The sequence below is a fragment of the Scardinius erythrophthalmus genome (assembly GCF_964197995.2).
Source record: "Scardinius erythrophthalmus genome assembly, chromosome: 12".
Lineage (NCBI taxonomy): Eukaryota > Metazoa > Chordata > Actinopteri > Cypriniformes > Leuciscidae > Scardinius > Scardinius erythrophthalmus.
The window spans coordinates 12118150-12134577 of NC_138232.1; the positions used below are offsets into that span (position 1 = coordinate 12118150).

The 16428-nt window shown below is 38.3% G+C and overlaps 1 protein-coding gene across 2 annotated transcripts; it reads left to right on the forward strand.

Annotated features, from left to right (window-relative positions):
• Positions 1–165: 165 nt before the first annotated feature.
• os9 (OS9 endoplasmic reticulum lectin) lies at positions 166–13416 on the forward strand. 2 transcript variants are annotated; one of them, XM_081379965.1, is made up of 15 exons: positions 166–360; positions 1081–1257; positions 1485–1548; positions 1751–1827; positions 2164–2262; positions 3118–3319; positions 4843–5004; positions 6454–6566; positions 7194–7236; positions 7382–7473; positions 7703–7939; positions 8032–8266; positions 9256–9465; positions 10321–10430; positions 12999–13416. In XM_081379965.1, the coding sequence occupies exons 1-15, from the start codon at positions 211–213 to the stop codon at positions 13134–13136; spliced, it is 2109 nt and encodes a 702-aa protein (XP_081236091.1). In that variant the 5' UTR covers positions 166–210; the 3' UTR covers positions 13137–13416. The 2 variants fall into 2 exon arrangements, with proteins under 2 accessions (XP_081236091.1, XP_081236092.1); XM_081379966.1 differs by lacking the exon at positions 9256–9465 and having other exon boundaries at positions 187–360.
• Positions 13417–16428: the final 3012 nt, after the last annotated feature.

Genomic DNA, 16428 nt, shown 5'->3' on the forward strand with positions numbered 1-16428 from the left:
TGGTCCAATAGAAGTCAATTTCGTGGCTGGTGGGTGTTTATTTTCCGCACGTGATCCAATGAAAACACGTTCTAAACATGACTGTCGTTGGTAATAACCAATCATGTTTCAGCTTTCAACAACGTTGTCCAATCCACGTTGCTTGGCTCATGTTGACATGCACCAAATAACAAATCATTTGACAACGCTAGTTTACGATATGAGAGAACTATGGCTTCCTCCTTGATTAAGTGGTTAAGAGGATTATATGTTTTTTTCTTAACATGTCTACTGTCCGTTTTTGCTTTTTTGAATTTAGAAGAATTAAATGAAATGAAATATGGAATACAGATTCTGCCCGATCCTGTTATAATGGGACAGGTAAGATTGTTTTGGCCAGAGATGCAGCTAGCTGTTTGTATGCTACAGACAGTTGTTATCTTTATGCACAGCTTGACGAATCAGACATTAAAGCCAATGCTTGCCTACGTGATACGGTTTCCTACTAAGTGTCTACTCGGCCAATACAGAGTAGTAAAGCTGGTTAAGGAACGAGTGGGGAATTAGCTAACGTTATGTGACATGAGGTTGCTAGACTGTGCCTCCACAGGTATGATGTAGATCAGGGGGTTTTCACACTAGAGTCCGGGACCCCGAGGGGCCCATAAGGGAGTGATAGGGGGTCTGTGTAAATGTTTACAGAATAGAATTAAAAAAAAGATGAAAATAAATAAATAATCAAAAAATATTACATATAACAGTACTATAATGAGTAGAAAAAATTAATAATGTAGAAAATAACTATTTTCCAAGTAATAGACATATTTATAATATTTATTTTTCACAGTATCAATTGGGTCTATACAGTAAACTGTCAATTTTTCAATTGTCAACCCTCGCATGAGGATGGTCATATTTGAGGGTCTGTGGCATTTAAAAAGAGTGAAAACCCTTGCTATAGATTTTGCTTAATTATAACTGAATTTCGGTGAAAAACAAGATGGTAGAAATGTAGTAAACTATGTTGCCACCTCTCCCTGGTTCTCCATTTCTAGTTAAATTTCTCTGTCTCTGTCATCTTCTTTCTGTTCCTGTTTTTAGATGGAAGATGTGATGTTGGTCTCTAACAAATACAAGCAGATGTATGAGTGTCGTTTGCCAGCTCAGGCAGTGCGTTTCCATCAGGACCCGGTATCAGAGCCTGACATGCAGGGTTACAGTGGCCCTGGAGTCCCTGACCTCCTCAAGCCCATGCAGACTGCACCATGCCTGATTAAGGTGGACATGGCCTGCCTTCAATTCTATGTCACAATGACTAACACACTGAATATACACATCCACTGACACTGATCTAGATATCACTGACTATCACAAATAGTTATTTAGAAAAAAGCACCATTGGAGTGTCCATATTTGTGTAAATAATTTTTTACATAATTTGCTATCAATACAAACTACAGTACATGTCACCGTGACTTGAAACTTATTTATTTTGTTGTTTATAGACCAAAGACTGGTGGACTTATGAGTTCTGCTATGGCCAGCACATCAGGCAATACCACTTAGAAGGTATGTTAAATCATGTCATGTATCTTTGTTAAAAAATATGTCTCAGTTATGTTTTGCAATGTCTAATTGAGTTGAATTGCATATGTGTACTGCCTGGTAGAGCCTTGTTATTTTTTAATCGGGGAAAAGAAGGGATTTAGGGTTTGGACAGAGAGCCTGGCTGACTAATTTTCAATATATGTTCCATTTCTGTGATTTATAGATTCAGAGATCAAGGGAGATGTGCTCTTTTTGGGATATTATGATTCAGAGTTCGACTGGACCAATGAAACTGCAAAGGTAAGGCCAAAGGCTAATGTGCTGAAATTGTTTACTCATGAAAGATGTAATTCATCTTTTGAAAGCTTCTGAAAATGGAGCAATTAGGAATTCTGGTACTACCAGTAATTATTTTCAGTTTATAGCTGATAATTAATATTTGCAATATTATAAACTCATGTATGTGCATGAGTTTTCTGTTTGTGCACGAAAGTGCACTATTTGCATGCTGCCATTTTTGTAGTTATTGTCTACATATTTATGTACTTTATATATATATACTCTATGTATGTATGTATGTATGTATTTTTTTTATTTATTATTATTTAGATTTGCTGCTATGTTTTCTTTTTTTAGGCATCTAAGCAGCATAAACTGAAGAGGTATCATAGTCAGTCATATGTCAATGGCTCTAAATGTGACTTGAATGGCAATCCCAGAGAGACGGAAGTCAGAGTAAGATTGCACACACTTACAAAGTGCCACCGCTTATTTCCAAGCCAGAACATTTTATCACGAAAATTTACTATTGAAGTCAATCTGAAAACACAATACACATGTGGATGCTAATTAACTGTTTTGTCTAGTCTCCTTTATTTCAATTAAGACTAATCTTAATACTAAAGTATACATTGTTTAAGGTGTAAAATAACATTTATTCAGTGCATCAAATTGACCAAAAAAGACAGCAAATACTTTTACGTTGTTACAAAAAAAATACATTTCAAAGAATCCTGAATTATTATTATTTTTATCAAGGTTTTCACAAGTATATTGAGCAGCAAAACTGGTTTTAACATTGATAATAATAAGAAATGTTACTTGAGCACCAAATCTGCATATTAGCATGATTTCTGAAGGATCGTGTGACTCTGAAGACTGGAGTAATGATGCTGAATATTCAGCTTTGCTGAAAAATTATTTTTAAAGTGTAATAATAATTCACAACATTACTGATTTATTTTCTGTAATTTTAAATAAATGCAGTCTTGAAGAGCATAAGAGACTTCTTTTTTAAAAACATAAAAAATTGTACCGACCTCAAACTTTGAACAGTAGTGTACAACAACATACAGTTGTATTGTGCATAATTATGAATGGGAGCAATATGTCCCAACATCTATTGGAAAGCCTTCCCAGTGGAGTGGAGGCCCTGTTAAAGAGGGCCAATGTTTTTTTTTTTTATGTTAAAAAGACTATATAAATGTGATATAAATGTGCTAAAATTGATGCTACTGTTTTATGGACAATGAAAATCCCATTTCCAATGAAAATGATATTCTAAATGTTTTCGTTGTTCTTTTTAAACAGTTTGTGTGTGAGGAGGGCTCGAGTGACTATATTGCACGGGTAGATGAACCTCAGTCCTGCCGCTACGTCTTGACAGTACACACCTCTCGTACCTGCCAGCACCCCCTCCTTCAGCCACCTTCCACTACCAAGCCACAAAGCATTGTGTGCCAACCCGCTCTCAGTCCCCAGCAGTATATGGACTATGTCAAGGCTCAAGTCTGTAAGTATGAGAAGTTCAGTTTTTTTACCTCCATCAGGGCCTTGTCATAGTCATATTGGGCAATATATAAAATATGAATGTGTTTGAAATTGTTTTGCGGGTGGTACAAAATTAAGCAACATTGTGATTGTCCCAATAATATTGATTTACTTTTTTTGCTTTTTATTTGGCTTTTAGGCTATGTGTGTCATTAGGCTGGTTTCACAATCCTTTCTTGCTGTGCTGCATGACTATGAGACTTTAAGATGTTTCATAACATCTCAGATTTAAATATGAATGATGTGAATGTGAATCAGAATATATGTGTGTGTGTGTGTGTGTGTGTGTGTGTGTGTGTGTGTGTGTGTGTGTGTGTGTGTGCTTCTTGCATTTTTATAGCCTGACAAGCCAGACCCACATCAAGATGTTGGGTCTGGGAACTCACCATTGGCAGGGCTCAATCCGAGGGGTGGGATAAATGGTTGTCTTTCAAATTCTCTCTGCACGCAATAGGATAGCGCTACAACCAACCAGAGCATTTTCCCACCAGCGGAGCTAGTTGATAGATTAAACTTTTGCTGTATCCGGTCGGCAAAACTCCTAACACATCTTCCTTTTTTAAAAATGACTTCAGTGCCGTTCTTTGTTCTTTTCTCAAAGAAAAGCTTAACTCCAAGTCCTCCAGAGTCACGGCCAAAGCCGATTCGAAAGACCGCTGTTCTCCAGCAGCAGCAGCCATTCTTTGTTTTCAAGTAGCAGGGAATTCACGCGGAACCGTCACAACTCTGTTGTCATTATGTTAAGCCCGCCCACCGATTCTATACACGATGTGATTGGCCTGATTAGAGTTTGTTTTTTCCAGCTTGCAAGCCAACGAAGAGTTGCTAGACGACCCTGGCTGCAAAATATAATTTGCTGCCGCTAGATTTCTAGGCTAGCATTTTTAATCTATTTGAATACTTTTATTGTTTCGTAAAAAACTTTAAATATTGAAATAAACTTTAAAATGTGAATCAGCAGAAGAATAAAGCATACTGAGATAGATATTTTTAAGATATATCCCTCAACCCAGATCCAGCACACCATTTTTTTTTTTACCTAGGAGAGATCATTTCCTATCATTTGTTAATTACACCGAGGGGGCCTACATGGTTACAATAACAGGATATTAATTGCTATGAGAGCAGGTAAAGCCCAGTCTTCTGTTACTCAGTTCATTATAACAGTTGCCAGATTCACCATTTCATATTGCTGTTGAAGATCATTGTGCCAATTGGCTTAGACTTGCTAACATGGAAAGCATTCAGGTATAGAGAATTCTTTAGAAGCTTAATAAGACATTAGGAGTTGTACTTGAATTTTTATTATCACCCATTACACCATTCATGGAAAAAGTCCCCGGTGCACAAGTGGTGTCCTGTTAGATGAGATCTCCAGAGATGCAATTAGCCTGTATTTACTCTGTTCTCTAAATGATGCATTATTTTTTAGCACATAGACATCTCTCTTTGTATCACTCTCTCTTCCTCATTTTCTGTACTTAGCTGACACTAAACGTAAAGTGGAGCAGATCTCGGAGGAGCTCAAGAACTTGGATGAAATTCTGTCCAAGGATGACAAGAACAACGGATTGCAGGATGACAAAACAGATGAGGTCCCTGTAGTCCATTCAGATGAGCCTCCAGTTTCAGTGTCAGAAACCAAAGGTTAGCATCCTAACAATGATTTGGGCTAATTTGACTTAGATCAGTTTTAAAAATCATACAATTGCAACTGAATGCATTGGGTGGCACTGTGTGAAAATGACAGTGAGGTGGTGAGACTTGATGCCATGTGCTTTTAGTATTCTAGGCAATGTTCAGACTGGCAGCGAAAATCAGCTAAAAATGTTTTGCATATCCAGATTTTATCCAAATGGGGATTTAAAAATCTGGACAGCAAAAAAAAAAAAACACACACAAAAAGCACATGAAATCTGATTATTTTAAAATCTGATTCAAACCACATTTGGAGGTGAGCTGGCATGGCATTAAACTATAAACAAAGAACTTAAATAGTCTTTTGTGTCACTCTTAACGCAACACTCAATGATAATGTCCAGACCGGTGATGGAAACGCTGCATCCCTTGCTGCACAGCGAAGCAAGCTGTGACTGCAGCACAGAACATCATTATATACCAGTCTCCTCCATCGCTGAGTTTTTCTTGTGCGACTGAGGAGTTTTCCCCCCTGACTCAACTGGGTCCTTATTTGGATATATCCTGCATATTTCCTGCATCCGTTTTAAAATCCTCGTCAAAAACGCGGGTAATCCTACGTCGTTACCAATGCAAACCCATGCAGATACATTGGTTATGTCTGGACACATAAATCTTATTTGATCACTTGCAATTGATAGTATGAAAATATCTGATTTGGGGGAAAGAATTTGTCTGCAGTCTGAACATAGCCCTACGTAATAAGAACATAACATGCTGGAATCCATGGTTTCCTGGTATGCAGTACCAGCTGTGGACCAATGTAACATCTGGTTCCTGAAGCAAAACTATTTGAGAACCACCACGTTACAGTATTTGACATCCTAACTACAAAATTACTCAAAATGCTCATCCCTTATCTGTTCTGATAGACCACATATACACTGCAGTTTCATTTGATTGTCAGTTCACATTTAGTGCTTAATCCCATTCAGTAATTTAAGGTAGTGACAACCACATTCTTTTAGCCTTACAAACAGAAACAAAACAGGACAGGACGCCTCTGTAAATGGTGGTTTAGTTCAAATTGCAGAACATAACAAGTCTTTGGTCGCTGTAAAATTACTTTTGACAAAAATAGCATACACCAAACACGCAAGACAGAACTGGTTACCATGTTTTTATAGGGGATTCACCTTTAAATGCGGTTGTCACTCCTGAAACTTTACAGTGTGTAGGTGGCCTATTACAATGTTTATTTTCAAATCCTCATGTTTTAATAAAACATAGCTGATGTATGCTTGTTTGTGCGTTTATGTATATGTAGTTTGTAGTCTATTTCGGTCTTGGTTTTACTTCCTTTCTCTTTTTTTTTGTTTTCTACTTTTCTTATCATTAGCAGTTTCTGTGCAGCATTCAAACAGGATGACATCTGTGTGCATGTTTGTCTGTTAACAGAGGCCGAAGTAGCTGAAGTGGACTCCGTGAGTGAAGAGCCGGAGGACAAGGACTTCTGGGAGGGAGTGACCAAACCAGCAAGCACAGAATCAAGCACACCACCTGACTCAGAGGTACAGCCTCGTTTAAAGCACCTCTTCACTCGATATATGTAACTGGTCCTACTTGACCTGCTCCAAGCGGGATTCGACCTGGATTCTCTAGCGTGGGAGGTGGGTGTGCTAACAAGGACGCTAAAGACTGCAGCCTCTAGCTTGCCTCTTGAGGCCAGGGCCTTACGTCCGTTACACTCACCCCCCTAAACCTCACTCTCTTCCTGGTGATGGCACCAAATGTAACCAGTCCTACTCAACCCGCTCTGAGAGGGGTCTCTGGTGTGGGAGGTGGGCGCGCTAACAAGGATGCTAAAGACTGCAGCCTCCAGCGTCAGTCACTGGCGTCAGTTGCTAGCGTGTCTCTTGAGACCAGGGGAGTGAGGTTTACACGCACAGCTCTTACTGGCCTATGTTACACTCTCCCCCCTAAACCTCACTCCCATCCGGGTCACGGCACCAAATATAACCGGTCCTACTTGACCGCTAGTCGCGCCTCTTGAAGCGAGGTTTACACGCACAGCTCTTACTGGCCAACATCCGATACATATACTCGATCCTGTTGTGAAACTTATACACTTTCTGTTGCTTTTAATGAACCTTTTAAGGGGGCACTGATCATTATCATGTTTTACAACTGTTTTGCAGACCCCTCAGGAGCCTCAGGACAGCCAATTACAAGAAAATGACTGTAAGACAATTATTCAAAGTTTAAATAGACCTGGTTTTAGTCATTTGGGTTGAAAACTATTTTTTTATAGCATCAATCAAGTTAAAAAAAATTAAAACTATGCACCTTCCTCACTTTCTGTGGTCATCTTTCTCTTTTTGTTTAGTATTTGGGGAGGAAAAGTTTAATTTTAAAATCATAACAGACCCTGCAGACCTCATGAAGTTTGTACAACACCTCAGAGAGAGCAACCAGAAGGTGAGTATTCGGGACACTGTCACAGACTTTCAGACAGTATTTGGCGAGTATTGCCCAATAACGGCTCTTGTTTGGCAAAAATTGTGAAAAAGCCTGCTTATGGCATTTAATTGTTTTTTTCAAATTCCCTGCCACAATGTGTTTCTAAGACACTGTGTTAAGTTAAAAGCTACTCACCCACTAAAAAACACATATCATTCGACCATTCATTTTTGCGCTTTATGTTCAGAACAAGAAAGCCGAACTGGAAAAAGAGATCCAGCAATCATCTCAGAAGAGGGAAACGGAGGAGGAAGTGAAAAAAGAGAGGACATCAGAACAGGAGGGGGAGGTAGATGAAGGGGATGAGGATGAAAGATTGCTGCAGGAGTTTGAGGATGAGATGGCAGATCTGTCCGTTCCCTCCTCCAAGATAGAAGAGATAAAAGAAGAGATGCAGAAGGAGTTCGACAACATCATAGAGGAAGTATGATTTATTACTGTTATAGCCTGTATGCACAAATCAGCCAAAAGATTTGGCAGTGAATATACGCTGTTTTTAACTTTCTTATCTCCTAGGCTCAGCAGGAGTTAGAGAATGAAGGTCTTAAGGGTGAGTTTGATCGCTCTCAAGCTACGCAAACTCTAGAAAACACACTGGGGAAACTTCTGGACCGTCTTGAAGACAAGACCGAACATGAGAGTGAACCAGAAACAGAAAAAAATACAGAAATGCATAAAAGCACACACTCGTCGCAAAAGACAGAAGGAGGACCTTCTCCTGGCAGCCCAAACCTGCTTCCCAAAACGCCAGGTAAATATAAAGAATGGATGCTGAGTGAACGGGTGCATGAATGAACAGATGGTAGAATGGATGGCTCATTCACATTGCTTGTAACTTTCGCCTTTGGACCCCAGGCATTCATATAACCTGCTTATGAGCATATTATACTGTACATATATATAGTATAATATCTGTAAATGTGTGCATGATGCATATAAATGCATTATACACTGGCTCCAAAACAAACAAATGATGCTAGACCTTTTCGCTTCACTTTTAATTTAACTGCTTAACCTTTTTGCTGCTCCCAAGGACAAGTTATTAGATACAAATATTTGTATTTTTATTTTTAATGATATACCACTGTTCAAAATTTTAGGGTCAGTAAGAAATTCTTTGTTTTTGAAAGAAGTATCTTATCAACATATATAAATGCAGCCTTGATGAGCGTATCTAAAATACAGTAAAACCGTAATTTTGTGAAATATTTTTTCTATTTTGATCTGTTTTAAAAAGTAATTTATTATTGCATACAAAGCTGAATGTTCATCATCATTACTTCAGTCTTCAGTGTCACATGATCCTTCAGAAATCATTCTAATATGCTGATTTGGTGCATCATTATCAATGCAAAAACAGTTGTGCTGCTTAATATTTTTGTGAAAACCATGATCATATTTTTAGGATTCTTTTGAGTAGAAATTATTTGAAAAATAAATCTTTGGTAACATGTTTTTACTGTCACTTTTGACAACCCAACCTTTTGAACGGTAGCACTCTGTTAACTTATTCCCAACAAACGATGCTTCAAATACTTTTTGGGGCCACTGTATACTTAATATTCATGATCAAATCATTGTCACCACTAACACTAATACTACACCGTTTCATGCTTTTGTACAACTTTGACTTAGCCATTAATGTTGTTAGAGAGAGACTATAATGCGTGAAATGGGGAGGGGGAATTTTCCGCTGTGTCTGCGGTAACCTCCCCTTCCCTCTGTCTCTCATCACCCAAGCCCAAGCGGGCAGCAGTGGTGAGCAGGTAAAAGTCAGGGTGACTAAGTATAAGGTGGGCGGAGGTGTGGCTGCAGGAGCGGTTACCGGGGGCAACGATGATGATGAGGGGGGTGTGAAGGTGAAGGAACTGGGCGAGGGCGACCCCCAGTGGCAGCAGATTCAGGAAGTGGTCAAAGAGCAGCTAGAGAGAGCCGGCATCAAGGCCGAAGGTAGGCCGGAAAACACTAATACACACATCTAAAGTATTCTTATTTCCCTGTGTGTGTCTGTGTGAGTGGAGCAAAGACTTTATTTTTCATTCTGAAATCTATTCTTCTGCCTGGTCTTTGCTTTGAGTACATTTACATTTATTCATTTAGCAAAGCGACTTAAAAATGAGGAATACAAGATGCGATTCACCTTAGAGGCAATTAACATGAAAAGTACTAGTAATACAAAGTTTCAGACATCGTTTAGAATAGTACAAACTAGAACAGAGACGAAGAATTTTCTTTTTCTCAGCAGGATGCAGTTACAGTATGTGTTCACGGAAGAGATACGGTTTCAGTAACCTTTGTCTGATTGTCTTCTCTTTGACTCTATTCCATTATTCAAGATTAAGGCACTTCTAAACTTCATGATTTCTAAACTTCATTGATACCAATGATTTTGTTTTTCCCTTGATGCTGGCTTTTGCGTGGGTGCAAAGAAATTCATGGTGGTCTTTTTCTGCCTTAAAAATGGCTTTGGAAGAAAAAAAAATTGATAGGTGTGTGAAAAGTTAGTGTACACTCACTTTTGTCAGAACTTCTTCTCCAAACCCAGGAAAGTGGAGCTACAGCCTGTACAGCCTGATAGAATGTGAAGATTTAGGAATATGACAGTCCTTCATTTGTCCTTCCCACATCCCACAGCCTTCATCACCTTCTCTGCATGCATCATTTCTATCACTACTTTTTTCCTCTATCAACTGTGTGCGCATGGGAATGAAAAATAGTAATTTTGTTTCTGTTTGTGTATAACAGTATATTTGTTTAGATTAACGTATGTCGATAATGACTAAGGATTTTGGGCCTGTTTTTCAGGAAAGATTGAGGTGAAGATTTTGACCCGTAAGACAGCAGAGGAAGCGGGAGATCAGTGGCTCACTGAGGAGGATACAAAATCATTTAGAGAGCTTCTCATCAACCTTCTGGTATGAATCTGCACACACTACTATACAGGCAGCATGTAAAAAGCAACACCTGTAGGTTCTCTATCTAGTCACAAGTTAAAGAAGACAAAAGGTCAATAGTACAGCGATGCATGAAGCACAGCTCGCACAGAAGTATGGAAGCTTGTTTCCGCCACAAAATAATAATAAAAAAAAGATAATTGCGACTTTTTATCTCACAATTGCGAGTTTACATCTCGCAATTCTGACTTTATTTCTCAGAATTGCGAGATATAAAGTCAGAATTGCGTGTTTTAAAGTCGCAATTGCGTGTTATAAAGTCAGAATTCTGAGATATAAAGTCAGAATTGCGTGTTATAAAGTCAGAATTCTGACTTTTTTTCTCGCAATTGCGACTTTATATCACGCAATTCTGACTTTATATCTCAGCATTCTGACTTTATATCTCAGAATTCTGACTTTATATCACGCAATTGGGAGATATAAAGTCAGAATTACATGATATAAAGTCGCAATTGCGTGTTATAAAGTCAGAATTCTGAGATATAAAGTCAGAATTGCGTGTTATAAAGTCAGAATTCTGACTTTTTTTCTCGCAATTGCGACTTTATATCACGCAATTCTGACTTTATATCTCAGAATTCTGACTTTATATCTCAGAATTCTGACTTTATATCACGCAATTGGGAGATATAAAGTCAGAATTGCATGATATAAAGTCGCAATTGCGTGTTATAAAGTCAGAATTGTGAGATATAAACTATTCTGAGGTAAAAAAAAAAAAAAAAGTCCGTCTTTTTTTCCCCCTTATAATTGGACTTTATATCTCACAATTCTGAGAAAAGATGTCAGAATTGCGAGATATAAACTCGCAATTATGTGTTATAAAGTCAGAATTGCGTGATATAAAGTCAGAATTCTGAGATATAAAGTCAGAATTGCGTGATATAAAGTCGCAATTGCGAGAAAAAAAGTCAGAATCCTGACTTTATAAGACGCAATTGCGACTTTATATCTCGCAATTCTGACTTTATATCTCAGAATTCTGACTTTATATCACGCAATTCTGACTTTATATCTCAGAATTCTGACTTTATATCACGCAATTCTGACTTTATATCTCGCAATTCTGAGAAATAAAGTCAGAATTGCGAGATGTAAACTCGCAATTGTGAGATAAAAAGTCGCAATTATCTTTTATTTTTTTTATTTTGTGGCGGAAACAAGCTTCCATACAGAAGTCACTCACTGCGAATTCAGGGAATTTTTTCACCCTCACACAAAACACATGACTGTGCATATTCCTATTTAAATGACTGAATATCACAGTAGTGTGACCACACCTTAACAACTAATTAGAGGAAAATGTGGTAAGGTTGGTTGAACCTTGTGCTGTTCCTAGCTGTGTTTAGCACCTGCAGCTCCTCGTATTGTCTGGAGAATCCCAATATTAAAGGGGTCATGAATTGAGAAATTAAATTTTGGTCATTAAAACATCCTGAGAAGGAAGAGTAGAGAGGTACGAAATCATTGGACTAAAAATAGCATTACCTTTCAAAGGATCCTAATGCTAGGAAAGTGGTTATTTATTTTCAACTATGTGAATGTCTCAGTAGAGCATTATTTGTTTGTTCGGTGCATTTCACTTTTGATTCTTTGGTAAATCAGTCGCAATTTCGGCGCATACATTCTGTAAAACTTTTACTGTAAGATATGGAGCTGACAGTAATGGCACATGTAATTAACCATGTTAAAATGCCTAATCTGTGATCTGTGATTTCTGATATGTAATGATTAATGTACAGTCAGACATTCTTTGTCTCTCTATTCTTTTACTGCTGTTTAAGCGTCAGTAATTTAAGCCAGTGACTAAATGGTCATTTTCACATTGTGGCATTGTTTCCCTTAGTATGAAAATGTATTCAAATTGTGATTTTAATTATGTATAGAAAGTGATCAAAGAACGCTCCCTTTATAATCGCTGGAGGTGTCAATTTTTAAGGATTTTTAAGCATTCGTTAAGGTGCATTCATGTGCTCAACAGATATGTCTTACATCTGCTCAATGCTTATCGCAGAAAAGTTTTATGTGACGGGAGTAGATCTAAATATAATGCTATAATCATCACTTTTCACGTTTAGTTAATCTCGACAGCTGTAATGGTAAAAATGTAGTAAAAGATTTCTAAAGAGTTCCACGTGTAATACTTATTTCATCAAAGCATTGGCCATTTACTTTGAAGTCTCACAGCAGACACGCCCCTTCCAACAGAGCATAACTTTAATAAGTTTAACAAGTTATATTGGACTCAACAGCAAACCCATAGTTCGCAAGTACAATAAATATTACAAGGCGGCCATTAGAGGCAAACTTAAAGGCAAATCGGCAAAAAATATAAGAGGCAGAGAGGGTGGCAACTACATTATGACTGTTTTTGATGCAAAAAAACTGTTATTATTATTAGTTTAAATAATTTAAAAATGTTGATGTGACCACTTAAATGTAAATGCCCCTTACACATTTCAGTGCAAGTTATGAAAAAAGGCAAGTTATAAAAAAAAAAATGATGTTCACTCTCTTTGTGTGCAGACTGGAGGTACAGAGGAAGTGTATAAAGAGCAGAAGAGACAGCAAGAGTTGGAGAATAACTACAAATTTGTATGGGGAGAAAAACAGGATGAGAGCCAGTCCACAGGAAACAGTGATTCTGATGAAACAGACTTTTGAGCCTTTTCCTCTTCTCTCAAGCACTTTTAACTTGAAGAAGGGCAGCCAGCATTCTCTGAACTCCGAACTCTAAGCCACCTGGTTGTCACTTTACAATGTGCATGGCAACCAAACTCCTCTTTCAGACTGTTTAAGTCATGTGAGCCCTGTAAAGGGTTCAGTCCACGGCCGTGAATTCTGATTATCCTGTATGAGCATCTGTAAGTTGTTTATACTGTATCTTGCCTGTTTTCAGTTTGGGATTTTTTTTTTTTTTTTTTAAATATACAAATATACTTCATGTTTCAGTTGTGTTGCACTTTATGTCTGTGTGTGACAGTCTGTGAAACATACCTACCTTCTCTCTCACATGGAAACAAAACATCAGTTAGTATGCATGTCAAAGTTTATTTTGAAAAGGCAGTTTGGACATACACATTCTCATCACTGGACAGTGCTATTAAAATGCTGTTGATGATTGATCTGTGCAATATGGAGCTTGTTGCAGAGTCACCGTAATGGCAGGACATTGACAATAACTGCTTCAATTATTATTATTATTATGTACATTGGACTTTTTTGAAAACACCTACAGCTTCTTCGACAAATCCTTGCCATGCACTAAGCAAAATATTCAGTATACAGCTTCAGTTTTGTCTTAATTCATGTTTTTGACAAGTCTATTTGTACAATCAGTCTTCAAAGAATTTACGTTTTACAAAGGATAATGTCCAGACTTAATTTAGAAATTGAACAAAAACTTTTGCCAAACATTTGGAATCTAATGCATTTAACCGCTGCTTCCATGTCCCCTGCAGATAAGGGCTCTTTTTGTTGTAAATGCTTCGAATGATCATCATAGTTTGGTCGATTTTAAATAATGTTGCTACAGCACTTGATTCGTTTGTTAATAAGACATACTTTCCATTTCTAATTTCTAACGTAAGCACACTTTTTGTGAGGGAATGAGAGTGGGTAAAGCTGCTGTAAGCAATTAATCATTTCTTTTAGTATCTGACGGATACCACTGAAATATTTATGTCCACATTGTCTCTGTGGCAGCCCCAAGGGTGGACGGGCAATTAGATCAATAGATAGATAATGAAGAAGAATGTGACCACGGCCCGTGCATGCCAGCCAATCAGACTCAGAGAACCTAGTGGCGGATCTCTGTCAATGGCAAACATTTGTTTGTAGTTGTCGGCTAGTTATTTGTTCACACAACAGGACATTGCTGGTAATGTTGAGACATTTTAGAGGCTCAGAAAAATCGCTTACAGCAGCTTTAGGTTTTCGGACTTCACCACGAAATGCACAACTGTACATTTTGTACTACTGAAGAAACGTTTAATAGCAACCTGTTGAAAATGCATTCATTGCATAGCCTATATGGTGAGAAAGATTATTAAACAATAAAATGTACGATATGCTGTGGTCTACTATAAATAAATTCCACAATCAATTCCTATATTTAAACCGTTTAATAGGGTTGAAGTTCTCACACATTTAAATTACTAGTTCATTTGTCGCAACAAGTCAATGCCTTCTGGGCATTGAGACACAAAACCTGTTTCATTCTGTTGATCTGTTTCCAATTTTACTGTCAGGAAATACCTGTTAGTACGTGGATATTAATTAAATAATTACTGACACATTTTCAAATTAGAAGTTAGAATTTGTTTATATAAAGCTTGATTTAATTTATATAAATAAATATAAGTTTTGGGTTACTAAAATTACTTTTATTAATTCTGTTCACTTCGTGCTCATGCGCATTTGTGAAGTAAACATGACCCGACTTGATTTCTCCTCAACCATTTTTTTACAGTCTGGCTAGATGCCAAATGGCACACTTCATGTGGACTCGCGGTCTCGTGGCCTTAAATTGCGCGTGCTCGCCAAGTGTACGAGTCCGTAGGGTGTGTGGGGGGGGGGGTGGAGGGGGGGCTCGTGGCTGTTTGACCAGGGGGCCAATGTTTCGGAAAAAAACTGAAGCTTCCCTGGGCGCCACCATTGATTAGCAGACCCCCACCTGCTGTTAGCATTCCATTGACTCCCATTCATTTTGGCATCACTTTGACAGCGAATAACTTTGCATCTGAGGCGTTTAAAGACTCCATTTGTCCATTATTTATTTCTAAAGAAACACGAAAATGTATAAAAGGCTCCATTACCTTGTATCTTACGTTATGACCCCGTAGAAGCAGTTTTTGTAAAAATAGGCTAACGATTGCGTCATAACCACACCACTCTCTGTTCCACAGTAGAGAAATTACCATATAGACAGAGAAGCTCACAGGCAATCGGGCGGACATGGAGGCAAAATGACAAAATAATTCATCAGAATACTTAGCAAAAGTTGCTCCTGCTCCTAGCTCATGGACACCTCCTACTCACACTCTCCGTCTCGGCAAGTTTCGGAAGGGAATGATTCAGATTTCTCTAGGCACAGCTACTAGAAGACAGACGGGTTGCTCACGTCACATCTACGTCGTCAAGCTCAGTTTGAGTCTGCGCAGTACGGTCAGCCATCAGGAAGTGAGAGCTTCTAACTGACTTCACTTTTCTCCGTTGAATCCAATGGGGTCGCTGTGTCCATTTCTTTTACTGTCTATGTGTTTGACTTTCAGTGGCATGATGTCATCAAGCCTGTCCCAAAATATTGATTCCTTGGTAAGTTACTCATGTGGAGGGTGCGAAAGTTCGCCGAAGTCAGAAGGCCGAAGTCCGGACTCGTATACTTGGCGAGCACGCGCAATTTATAGGGTTAGTTCGCCCAAAAATAAAAATTCTGTCGGTAATTACTCACCCTCATGTTGTTCCAACCCCATAAGACTTTCGTTCATCTTCGGAACACAAATTAAGATATTTTTGATGAAATCTGAGAGCTGGCTCACTCCTCCATAGGCTACTAGGTAATTGCATCTGCTGGCCCAGAAAAGTTAGTAAAGACATCATTAAAATAGTCCAAGTGAATACAGTGGCAGTTTATCAAGCGACGAGAATACTTTTTGTGTGCAAAAAACAAACAAAAATAACGACTTTTATTCAACTATTAATTTTCATCCGTGTGGGCCTCTGATGTGAGTTCACGAGAGCGCCACGACACGTGTGAGAACTGAGAAGATGACGCAGATGGGTCTTGATTTAGTGTTCAAAATGGTTCTAAAGTGTGCATTTCCTGGATGTCCGAATCGTGAGAAACCAACGAGAAAACGTAAAAGTGCCTTACCAATGCCACAAAATGAATGGCTTACTTTTCAAACTTTCCCATCAACTGATCGTGAGCGTCATCATCTCAGTTCTCACACAT